This window comes from Elaeis guineensis, chromosome 9 (genome assembly GCF_000442705.2).
Source record: "Elaeis guineensis isolate ETL-2024a chromosome 9, EG11, whole genome shotgun sequence".
NCBI classification, from domain to species: Eukaryota; Viridiplantae; Streptophyta; class Magnoliopsida; order Arecales; family Arecaceae; genus Elaeis; species Elaeis guineensis.
In genome coordinates, this window is record NC_026001.2 from 91,169,154 (window position 1) to 91,182,838 (window position 13,685).

Below are 13,685 nucleotides of genomic sequence, written 5' to 3' on the forward strand. Positions count from 1 at the left end.
ACTATTTGAAGCTTAATTTAAACATAATTTCAAATCAATTGAATTGAACATGAGACTAATTAAATAGTCTAAAAAAATTTTAAATTGGAGTAAAAATCAATTCTATCTTGAACTAGAATCAATCCAATTTTTATTAATACTGAACTAACTTGGTTCAATTCTAAATCATTAATTAATATATTTTAATATTAATAATTTTTAAAAATAATCATAATATTCCTTGTATATTGGAGTGGAATGGAGTCAAGCTAATTCAAAGACCAGCTTATCCCAACCAAGGATCTCCATCTAAAAAAAATTGCTTTAATTCAATAAAAAACTCTGCACTTTGTGTTCGGATTTAACTTAAATCTCGAGCTTTAATTTTTCACAATTGATCTCCCGACCTTTAACCCATTAACAATTGGACCCTTACGTCAATGACGCATGTGACATTTGTCGTTATGTAGTTAATGCCTCAGTGACGTAAGGGTCCAATTATTAGCAGGGTAAAAATTCGGAAGTCCATTTATGAAAAATTGAAGTTCAGAGTTTTAGTAAAATCTATACACAAAGTTTTTAGTTTTTTTTTATAAATTAAGCCAAAAATTTTCAAGAAATGAGAGTTGCTCAAAGATCGGATCCTCGACTCTTTGCTAGGGGCACCACAAAGCCTTGTTGAGGAAATATGGCCTCGGCAACTCTACCTTAGAGTGGTGGGTGGTGCTGACTGGATCACAAGAACAAAGTACTTGAGGGCATCAAAGTGGAAGACACGGGCGGATAGCGGGCTTGACTGGGAAGGGAAGTAGGTAGTTGTACTCGAGCAATAGAGAAGAGAAGAGCAGTTCGAGGTCCATAATCAAAAGTGGTCGTTGGAGGTAGTGAAGCGGATTGGAGCGATCAACCGTAAGAATGTTGGTGCTGCCGCCCATATAAGAGAGCCGATCATTGTGCAGTCAGGGTTGGATGCAGTGGGGGGAGTGGCTGTCGAATTCTAGGAAGGGGTAGGAGGAGGCCAGGGTTTTGCAAAATAGTAAATATTTGAAAAAGAACATGAAGAGAAAAGCTTTGTTAAATTTCTTTCCACATTGAAAGTAATGATGGCAATAAAATTCAAACCGACAGATATCCAACCCGGCCTGATTGAATCGGGTAGTCAATGCGTTAACTGAATTTAGACCAGATTTAGATAAAATCCAAATACTTAACTTTAGGTTTCGACTGAGACTGGATAGTTATGCACCCGACTTGAACCCAATCCGAAATATTTTGATATTCTAAAATATATACATATATATTATATTAAATATATTTTATCAATTACCATCTATTAGTTATTAAATCCTAACTTATCCATTCATTTCTCCCTTTCTTTTCTTCCCTTGTTCCCTTCAGCTATTGCCCCACAAGAACAAAGCACAAAACGGCAAACCCATTAATTAAACCCTCCTCACCCACAATTCCATACAACCAGTCGGCCAAACCCACACCACCATCCATCAATCATTCCGTTGTCCCTTCCTTTGGTCAGTAGTGACACCACCATTAGTCTGTTAGCTAGTTGTCAATTCATTAGAGGTATTAGAACTAAGTGTTATTTTTGAATGTCTTTATCTATTAAATTTATATTATATTTAAAGTTTATTTTGATTGAATATGAAACTAAATATTGTTGAACTAATTGTTATTGGATTTTATTTGCTTAGGACAGTTTGAATTTTATTTTAATTAAATATAGAACTAAATATTATTGAATTTTATTTTTTTAAGATACGTATGATTTATGAAATGAAAATTAAAAAAAAATGCTCAATTTGACTCAATTGGATTCGGATCGGATAAACTCGAATTACCCGATATCCAATTGAGATGGGTTTGGGCAAAAAAAATCTAGTCTCTATAGTGTTTGAATTGGATTTGGATAGTTTATTAGATATTTGGATTTAGATAGGTAAAAATCCATTCGGAACTCAGCTTGATGCCATCCCTAGTTAGAAGGGTAACAGGGAGAGGAATGATAATAAAGAAATAGAAGAGCAAAAATCATATGGGGTGGGCACCAAAGAAGAAAATTGGGGACAGGCTTCCCATTTTCTACATTTCCTCTGGTGCCCATCCTAAAGCAAAAGTTCAAAAGCCAGGGACTTCTTCTATTAATGGGTTATTAGTGTCGTGATAACAAAAAAAAAAAAAAAAAAAAAATTCATGCATGGCATCTTTTTTCTTCCTTGTTCTCAAAACATACTTTTTATCGATACATACTATATAGTTAGATAATACATATTATATGAATTAGTCATATAACAAGCTAGTACACATCTAGATAAATTGATATATAGTTTTTAAAATATGGTATTCATCAATATATATAATATATGATCAGATGATATATACTTAGTAAATCAGTCATTTAGCAACTTAAAATATATCTTCAAATAAATCGATATATAATTTTTTAAATATTATATTCATTAGTATACACAAAATGATCGGATAATACATATTTATCGATTTCATGATATATACTATAAAATTCTTTGATATATACCTGATAGTGATCCAATATAGATAAAATGCATATTCTAAAAACTAAGTATTGATTTATTAGAAAATGATGAGTATGTATATTTGGCCGTATAGTGCATACTAATGAATATGAAATCTTAAAAATATATATTAATTTATTTAAAAATATATATCAAATTACTAGATGACTAATTTATATATATATATATATATATATATATATATATATATATATAGTCGTACATTATGTAATGTTTTGAAAATTATATATTAATTTATTTAAATATATATATTAATTTATCTGATAATTAATTTGTTTAATGGTGCCTTCTGACTATATTGTATAGTCAATAAAAAAATATTTTTAAAATAAAAAATATATTAATTATAAAAATAATAATTTATTTAATTTTTGAGTTTTTGTTTTGACACCAATGATTGGGACCCATAGCAAACCAGGGGGCCTGCCATTTCTTTTCGAAACAGAACTCTCGCGTCGCGACCACCCTGACACGTGTCTGTCAGCCAGAGCTCGGCGCAGAGTAGCGCACGCGATCTTCCTCCTCGCTTGCGGCGTCCACCGCTCCCATTTCCCATCTTATAACGACCGAACCGCCTCTCTCCTCCATGTTCGGGTCTCTGGTGGGCCCCACTTCTCCACCAAAGGGACCACTCTCTCGTGTGCAAAGAGCGCGGTGGGTTGTGGGGAGGAGCGGAGGGAATCTCTCTCTTCACTCTTTCTTTCTTATTCGAGACCGGGAGCTATATTGGAGACCGGGAGCTATAAGTACCACCGCCCCCTCTCGCCTTCTTCCTGCGATCATCCACTCGAAGGATTCGTCTTTCTGGTTTTGGATTCAGGGTTAGGGTTCCGGCGGCGGCAATGGTGAGGGGGAGGGTGGAGCTCCGGCGGATCGAGGACAAGACGAGCCGCCAGGTGAGCTTCTCCAAGCGGCGGAGTGGCCTACTCAAGAAGGCGCACGAGCTCGCCGTCCTCTGCGACGCCGAGGTCGGCCTCATCATCTTCTCTGCCAAGGGCAAGCTCTACGACTTCGCGAGCACCTCCAGGTAAGCCTTCCCTTCCCTTCTCCGTACACCTCTCTCCACCCGGCGGCCAGATAGATCTTTGGATCTGAAAACCCTTTAGATTCCTCGAAATTTAGGTGTAACCGTACGTGTTTGATCCGTTTTTATCTTCTTAGCTTTATCGGTTTTCCCTTCTCTTTCCGAAGTCGAGTCTCGCCTTGTTTAATTTTAGCGGCGGCGATGTGATGCGGATTTCAAGGTCGTTGGGAACGAAGGAGGACAGGGGATGGCTTGAGATGGAGTGAAATGGAGATACTTTGTTTTTGTTCTTGAAGATTTATTTTTGGTAAAACGTTTCGAGAGTTCTATTATTTTTTGCTTAACGTTTCCGGATTCGAATAGCAATTCGTTTCCCCGAATCCCTTCCATACGTTGGTGGAACAGTCTCCATGAACTTGAATCTTTCATCGATCTCCAAACCTTATTTTTGGAATTTTTTTTTCAAAACTTCTTCATTTTAGGTCGCCTTCGGTTTCTCGAACCATCGGAATCCGGGATCATTCATAGCTTTTCTATGACGTCATAGTTGGTCTCTTCTAGAGAGTCATCGGAATTCACAAATTTCTCCTACCGATAGTTTGCGCTTGGCTTATCCTGGTGCATCTAGTTTACTGTTATTTTGTGGATTCTTGGTTTCCTCCTGCTGAACTGTTCTGTTAATTCCTTTTATCATTATTTAATATCTGATGCCTTGCCACTGACCGTTGTTCCATCGGATTTTTTTCAGTCTTACTTTTATTTATTCTTGCATTAAAATTTTTTTGAGTAATTCACATGTCTTTATTTCTATGCACGAATATACTTCCATTTTCTATTGCAATAGCTATTATTCCTTTTTTTTTAAAGCATAATTCATTGCTTTTTTACTTCATCTTAATTACCAATTTAAATGGTTCAGGAGAGTTTGGGATATTTTATGTGGGAAATCATGTTACTTAATTGCTATAGGACTTTAAATTTCCAATATTACATGCAGAACAAAGGCCGACGCATATTATAAACTTGATAAAAAATTAATTAATACTTAGATTCATGATCTTAAATGAATGATTATGGATTTTAGATATATTTGTTAGTCAATAAATAATTGTTGGCCATTGGATCCTTAGCAAGGATGGAACATGGCACGTGAGTCTCTGGCAGTTCATGCAAGTGTATAAGCATGCAATCGATGTCCATAATAGAAACAAAGATAATGAGAGTTTTGATGGTTGAACTTCAAAGATTGACACTATGTGATACCGCCTATCTGAAAGAGTAGGAGGTAGGTTGTAGCTGAGACCATAATTCTACTCTAATACCTATGGATAAACTAGGATAACTAAAGCATATAAACTATAGATAAATGCGAGAGTAAGTAAAAATAAAAGTAAATATAACAATAGGGGTTTGATTGGCTAAAGGAGATTTTTATCTCATTATTTATATGATGCAAGGCGCTATTCTCAATCATCCATAACCATCTAAGTGATTCTTCATGTATATTTAGTGGTTCCTATAGTCACATCCTACGATCCTCCCTTTCCCCTCGTTCTAGTCACTGCTCACATACTTCCACATATTATGCGAGCACTATTGTGGGGCCTAAAGTCTAACTATCACTTACCGGTGTTGAGTTGTCCCTAGGTCTAATATTCTAGTATATACATTTAGCACTTTTATGCTTCTTGTGATCATTCGGCCTACCTCGGTCAAGCTCCATTCAGCCTATTGGATGTCACGTGATAACTTGCTCAAAACCATTCGAACCATCAGGTTTATCGGCATGGTATCCAACTAAGGCAATCACTCAAGTTGTCAAGATGAGGTATGGATAGTAACCATACTAGTGTATAGAATTATAAGTCCTGATATCAAATAATACTCTTGATCATGAAATATCAAAATTTTGCGAGTCTTCTAAATACTTGGTTGTAAATGCTATTTTGCTTCAACAAGTTGCTATGATGATAGTAGAAAGCTTTGATATTAGCTACAAGCCTACAAAATGATATTTTCTAGAGATCTCTGAAAAAGATCTACTCTTGTTTCCCTTAGTTATTAGATTCGGGTTGTCTTGTGATAAGATCCAAACCTAAACTTCATTGATGGCATGGGTCTTCTAATAATAAATCATCCAACATGCAGTCTATTTGTAATGGGATTATGAATGTAACAATGCAAGAGGTTGTCACTCAAATGATACTGCATAAAGTCAAATGTTCATGCTAAAAATTTGTACAGTGTCTACATTCATGATTGTGGGATATTACTATTTGGATCCATAGTTTTGGAAGATCACAGGCAAGACACTCCTTGATATTGTTGGAAGGTCACAAGTTGCAGATGAAAATTAGAAGGGTTAAAGACATGAGATTGAGTTGAATGATTGTTTAAATGGGATCTAATTGAGGAGGATCTTCTTAGGAAAGGAAACCTTATCTATCAAAACCAAACCATGCACAGGGAACAAGATAGGTTTCTTAAATCAAATTATAGGTCTTCCCTATATTTAAGTACTACATGAAGCTCTACTTGATCACCATGTTATTAGAATTTGTATTAGGAAGGAAGATTCTATTTCGGAAATCTTGGAATTATTGAGATAATGCATGCTAGATATGAAGTAAGTTGTTTTCTTGAGTATTAAAATCTCTTGTTATGAGTATACTATGGTTTGCATATCTACTCATAATTCGCTATGATGGATGATACATTTGTATTGATACAGATTAATATGAGTTTTAAGTCTTGAAATAGAATAGAGGATGCATGTCACATTACTTTCATTTGTTTCCATTTTGTTTCTTATCATGATAATTTTGAGGGACCCAGGAGGATATCAATGATACCTAAATTCCTTAGAAAACAACTCTACCTAATACCATTCGTCCTATTTGCCAATCCCACCAATTCATACTCTTGTTTATATTTGATGTTGAGCTTCCATTTTGACCACTATTCAAAACCAACATGTATGTGATAGAGTTAGGGGTGAAAGTGAATAAGATATTATCCATTCGGATCTATTTTCATATTTGAATCTATCCGGATATGGATAAAAATTTGAGGATACGACTAATATTTATATCCATCTATCAAAGAAAAATGGATGTGGATATTGATAGATAACTACCAATCCGTATCTGAATATTCAATTCTGCTTTTAAATATAATACTCATGAACTTTTAAAAAAATATATTACGATATTAATATGTTATTAACTTGATTTATTATTCATTTTATAATATCTTTGATTCAATGGTCATAAAGTTTAATTATTCAACTTATATCCATCTTTATATCCATACTTCCAATATCCGATTTGTATCCATATCCGTTTAATATAAATTTTTGCATCCGATTGATATATGTATCCATATTTGTATTCATCAGATAAAACAAATATAGATATGGATGTGTTGGTATCTGATCCTCATCCGATCTAGTTTTAGCCCTATATAGAGTTGCAAGGCTCAACTAGAATCAAGAAAAAAGAAATTTTGTTAGTCATGTGATTGCTTCATTAACTTCAATTCTCGCCAAATCCAAGCCAAACATCAGTGAATATGCTAACATATTTATTTCATTGTTAGAGGGAAACTAAGTGAGAGGGTCGGGGGAACTCCATTGTATTTCATTATTTTATCGCTGGATTTTTTGTTTGTTTTTGTTGTCATATACTTATCAGTTATATTTATTGGGTACTTTCCAATCTTGATACAGAACAAATGCGTAACTTTTGCCTTATGAACCTATTTACCTGACTTAACACAGGAATAGTTTAGCTCTCCACTTTCCCCTTCAACTTACTTCTTTTAACCTAGTTAACACAAATTTTTTAATCTCAAACCGAGCATGCCCAAAAGGCCTACCTTCTGTCCTTTAATGGCTAGACCCCTCCTTGTCTAAGAGATATCAATAAACCTTAAACCTCTCCCTTGATGATGTTGATGATAGACACGACCTAATGATGGTGCCCCTGAGAAGTGCATAAGGTCTTTTTCTTTTTACTCCTCTCTTTCTCTTCCTCTTTGACGATCTGGTGGTGCATGAGGTCCTTTTCTTTTTCCTCCTCATTCTCTCTTCCTCTTTATGGATGTTGAAATCTAATGGTACCCGAACTATCTGATACAACTCAAGAGTTAAGCCAAAAAAGAAGGATAAATGGATGGAAATTTTCTAATGGGATTTGGGAATGAAGTGTAGGAGGAGTCCATCTCATTGGAGTTTGGACAAACCTTAGGATGACATCTAATCTTAGAAAACCTGCTTATAATCCGGGACTAATGCCAAAGAGAAGTAAATATAAAACTGAATCCATTCCTGCCTTCAAAAGTATACAAGGAAGCCTTATATAGACTCTTAGAACTATCAGGACATAGAATAATAGATGTGGACCTACTTTGACTAATGACCAAGGACTACAATTAAAAACCTAATTGGAAAACTAAAAGACTCTTTAACCAATCATTCTAGACCTAGTTGGAAATTTAAAAGGCTCTTTTGACTAACACATTCTATTGGGCAAACGCCATAGAAGGAAATATGGAGCGGGCTTATAATTTTGCCATATTTCCTTTAATATCCATCTTAAAAAAGAAACTTACAAGTTAAAAACTTCTACTAATGGAGTCATCAGTCTCATGATTAAAAAAAATATGACATTCTCTTTCTTCTTTATTTTCAGAATATATTTTTTAGCACTATATATTATATGGCTAGGTGATTCATACCAAGTAAATTAATCATCAAGTAAGTCATCTACATAAATTGATATATAGTTTGTAGAACATGAAATTCACTGATATACAATGCACGGCTAAATGATATATACTTAGCAAATTAGCAATCTAACAATCCAATACACATCTTTAAGCAAATTGATCCATAGTTTCTGAAATATCATATTTATTGGTACACATTACATGGTTAGATGATATATACCTTTTAACTTCTCAATACACACCACAAGATTCTTCGATGTAATGCTCAATACCAATACATACCTTTAGGATTTATCTAGAATCAAAAAATCCTACAATGTATATTGGGAAGTTGACATGTATCACCTAACTATGTAGTGTGTACAGGTGAATATAATATTTCAAAAACTGTACATCAATTTACTTGAAGGTGCATATTGGATTACTAGATAACTAAATTTCTAAGTGTATATTATCTAATCGTATAATGATGAACATCATATTCTAGACATTATGTATCGATTTATCTAGATATGTATATTATCTTGCTAATTGACTAATTTGCTTGATGTGTATTATCTACCTATAGTATGTATGGTAAAAAGTATGTTTTGCAACTGAGGAAGAAAGAATGCCATGCATGATTCTATTTCTTTTTTTAGTTTTTTATAATCATGGGACTAACATCTTCGTTACTGGGAGAAGTTTTTCACTTTTACACTTCTGCTTTAAGATAGGCAACAGTGGAAATGTGGCAAAATAAAAATTTGCTCCATATTTCTTTCTATGATGTTTGCCCCATATAATTTTTGTTCCATTCTAGATACACTTAACTTTTTAATGATCTTTTTTAAACTCCTATATATCTTTAGATTTTTTTAAGCGGGCTGATTCCCATTGACTCCCCTTAATGAAAGGGAACTCGGCTCCGATGAGTGAAAAGCTTGATGTGCCTCAAAAAGAGTTGTATTGAGATGTTGAAACTCTTAAGCGGTGATCCACATGCTTTTAGAGATTATTTTCCTTTTCCACTTGACTAAGGACTTTTGATAACTTCCCTTATTGAAACATGTCGTTCATCAAGAATATCATCAACAACTTCAACTTTTTGTGCTACTTTGGGCATTCTAATTGTGGGCGCAGTCTCCATAACATAGAGTGAGATCCTCCACATTGAATAGGGGACTAGCATGTACATCTTCTAGTAGCATCGAGCCTTTTAAGCACCTCAAAAGTTCCCACTTTCCTTGAATGAAGGTTTTGAAATGTTTCTTTTGGAAAATATTCTGGCCGTATGACGAAGGACCATCCGATAAGAGATCTAAGTGCACTATCACTAGGTGCAAATATAGGAACCAGAGAATTTTATTTTTATTAGGAATTCTATTTTTGTTAGGACTAGAGTTTTATAAAGGCTTGAGTATTTTTATTTCTATATTTATTAGGATTTCTAAATGGACTCTTATTAGGATTTTGGGTTTATAAATACTTGCTGACTATGTAATTGAGAACCCAAGTTCTACATTAGTGAGATTTGAAAATATTGAGTTGCTTCTCTCTCTTCCTCTCTGCTCTTCCTTTCTCCTCTTTTCCTTCATTTGTTTTCTTCCCTCCTTTTTCTTCAATTGGTACTAGTGCAAATTTGATCCACCGCCACTATCGCATCCTTGCCACTCCATCACTATAGCCTTAGCAACCTCTCGAACCATCTTCCCTAGATCTATGCTCCACACTCCATCAATGTCACCTCAAGAGCTACGGTCCATGCTCCATCATTGTCATCTCAAGAGTCATGATTGTTTATCACACCATCACCACATCATCACCAACCACATCATCACCAAGGAAGAAAAAAAGAAATTGCCCACATCCCTATCCATCTACAACCATCATGCCCATACGAAGCAATGATCTTCAACCTCTGACTGCTCCTGTCACTAGCTCAGTTTTGCCCTTTGATGGCATTCTCTACCATGTCAGTGCTACTTTAGCATCGAAAACCTATCCAGGCTAATTTCAATGTGATGATATTATTTTTGACATCCTTTCTCCCAATTCTACCTCTATAGTGAGTTTTCTTTGTTAGAAGGTAAAGTATTGGTTTTCTTTTTTTTGGGGGTACAAAGTAGGCGAGTGTAGAAGGTTAAAGGAGGATCCTAGTACAAATACAGAACAAGGAGATATAACTAAATAGTACTAATAGAACTAGAAAACTATTAGAAAACTAATGAGCCCAGACCTATGCAATTAGCTGCATGCAATAATGTGAAACTTTAGGCCCTGGTGAAAGAAACTCCTAAGGCATCAGCTTGCAATAAATATAGGAGCAATACTAGAATGGGGTCCCCAAAACATATGGATACTTCAATCTGAGTAGCAAGAGAAGCAATGAAATTTGCTAGATTTGCCTTTCGTAGGACAGGCGATGCTAAGAAAACCTTCCATGAAGCTTTGAATCCCATGATGTCCCCCAAATAGATATTACCCTAGACCCTGCTGACATGAAAATTATTACTCCAAGTGATGACTGTTAGAGAATTACCTTCAAGCCATGGTTGTTGTGCTTGGAATTCAGCCATTACAGCAGTAACACCCATCCAAGCAGCGATGAGCTCTGCAAAAGAAATAGTAGAGAGGCCAGTAGTTGTTTACCACCAGCTCTAAGAACCCTTCCTTGATGGTCACGAATTATGAAAGCTACTGTAGCCGAATTTGAATGGATTGATGCATTATAGTTAACCTTCAATACCCTTAGGTCCTATTTGGTAAGGAGTGATATTTCACATCACCCCAGTGATGTGAGTTAGGTGATATGATCATCTTATTTGACGTTGCAAAATTTCATCTAACGATGAAGGATCCAGTGATAAATTCAGTGATTGCATCACTGTATTGTGCAGTAATGCTATCACCACACATACCCTAAGTGATAATATGTCATTGGATATTGGTAATATGCTGAAGTTATTTTGGGACAAAAATATCCCTAATCAGTAAATTAGAGAGAAAAAAAAACCTTCCTCGTCTCGTTCTATAAATACCTATCTACTAGATGCCTATTTTATTTTTGTTGGTAGGTTTAATTAAATAACATGGATGCTTTTTACTTATTTATTGGATGCCTATTTTATTTCTATAGGTGGTTAATTGGCATGGATGGATCATGCTAAATCTTTCATGCTTTTCTCTTCCTCATTTTGTTTTGATAGGCTAAATCATTCCTAACGAGCAGTCCAGATATTAATGGTTAAAATTGGCTAAACCTAATCAAGTCCGATTATATATAATGTTATCGTAATATCATTTTAATAACCTAACCAAAACAGATACCTATAATATTAATAATAATAAGTATTATAATTATTACTATCATTATATGTTTTTGTGAGGAGTTGGGAACGAAGAATACTTAATCAAGTTGTAGAGTAATTATTATATACTAATATGTAAGGCTATTTATAATTTTTTATATATTATCACTATCACTACTTGGTGATATACCAAACATAGTAAAGTTCTATTCTCAGTGATATTTCAGTGATATACCGAACACAGTGATCACACATCATCTCAGTATTTGCATATCATCCTAGTGCTCACATCATACCGATGATCACATCTCTGCAGTGATTACTTTACTGGTGATATACCAAACAACACCTTAAGGGAGGAGGGTTTCATCTCACTTGCTGCATTGAAGTATGAGAGATAAGATGAATTCCAGCACCCCAGTATCTTACCGGGACATCAAAAGTGTGAGAATTAAGTAGTCGAGCATCAGAAATTAACCCAAAAATGTACCTAATCAGTGGTATCGGATGAGTTAAAACCTGCTGAAATATACACACATTGCGAGCTGACCAAAGAAGCCATATAGCACATGCCAGCTTTGCTTGATTTTCTCTCTCTACCTGGGAGCTAGAGAGGAAGTTCTCTAACACCAGCAAAGAGTTGGGAACAAAGCTCAGTCAGCATATAACGCTGAGCTGCCTCCAACATTCAATAGCATGAGGACATTGAATGAAAATGTGATGGCAATCCTCAGTATTATGTCCACAGACATCACAAATTGTTGAGCCTCTGATGTAATACCCTTGCTGCATAACAGATATTTGGACAGTAGTCGACACCAAAGCAATCACCACCAGAAGGTTTTAACCATCATTGGCACAAGCATCTTCCAAAAATCCATCAAAACTGGCCATGGTTTATAGGTTTCTGGGGAGGATGAAATAGTTGGTGTAACCCTTTAAGAGTGACATGAGTTGAGTTACTGTGGACCCAAGTGAGCTGATCAGACTACATCCCTCTTACCAGAAGAATTTGAGATATAGCAGTCATCACTTCAGCTAGGAAAAAAGGAAGATAAAAGCTGGCAGTTCCACTCTCGATTGGGAGAAATGAAAGATTGTACAAGCAAATGAGAATCTGCCAGACCCATATTGGTATAAGTTGGCCATTGATAATTGAAGGGAATGGAGGTAAACCAGGGGTCTCTCAAAACATCAATTTGAGACCCGGTACTAATAGTCCACTGAAAATTGTTCTGCACAAAGTGTCCATAGGAACAAATGTTAGCCCATATAGCTGAACTTGTTGGAGGCTTCTTATAGTTCCACCGTGTCCCTTTAAAGTGGTACTAAGCCGCTGACATGTGCCCATAGGGAATCCGGTTTTAAGACCACTTGGATGGCAAGCTTACATAATAACATGCGCCTCCTTTAAATTAATGAGTGGCAGTTTAGTCCTCCCTGATCTTTTGGCATATAAACTGTGCCCCAGGATTTGAGATGAAGACATCTTCTATTGGATGCATGCCCCCACAAAAATGCTCGGAAACCCTTCTCTAGTCTTTTAAGAATCGATATTGGAACAGCAACACAAGACATGCTATAGATGGGTATAGATGAAAGCACTGATTGGAGTAGGGTTACTCTACCAGCCAGCGATAAAGCCATCCACTTCCAACTCGCAATCTTTGTAGTCACCTTATCCAATAGACCAGTAAAATCCGAGGAGGACAATTGCATGCCTGGTAAATGGATCCCCATACAGTTCAATACACTTTGCTGCTCCTGCATCTCAAAGACCCTTCAGATATTCACCTTGACTGCATTTCGAGTTCTTGGACTGAAGACAATATAGGACTTTGCAAGATTTATGTTTTGGTCGGACATAGAGAAATAAGCATCAACAAGGAACTTTAGGTAGATTCTACCTTTAACCATTGCCCTTGCCACTAGCATGCAATCATCACCGAATAGAATATAAGAAACTGAAGGGCCTTCTCTACTGGGCGTATAGACATGGAGTAATTGGTACTGAACAGCTAGTTGCAATAAATAAGACATAATTTCCGAGCATAGAATAAATAAAGATGGGGAAAGTGGACAGCCTTGATGAAG

General features: G+C 35.6%; 1 protein-coding gene across 1 annotated transcript in view; it reads left to right on the forward strand.

The window, feature by feature from the left end:
• The first annotated feature begins 3,111 nt into the window (after positions 1–3,111).
• The window catches only part of LOC105042149 (MADS-box protein EJ2), a 64,143-nt gene continuing 53,569 nt past the window's right edge, over positions 3,112–13,685 (forward strand). Inside the window, exon 1 of the mRNA XM_029263658.2 lies at positions 3,112–3,576. Within this exon, the coding sequence (XP_029119491.1) occupies positions 3,392–3,576 (185 nt within the window). The 5' untranslated portion in view covers positions 3,112–3,391. The remainder of the gene's footprint in view (positions 3,577–13,685) is intronic.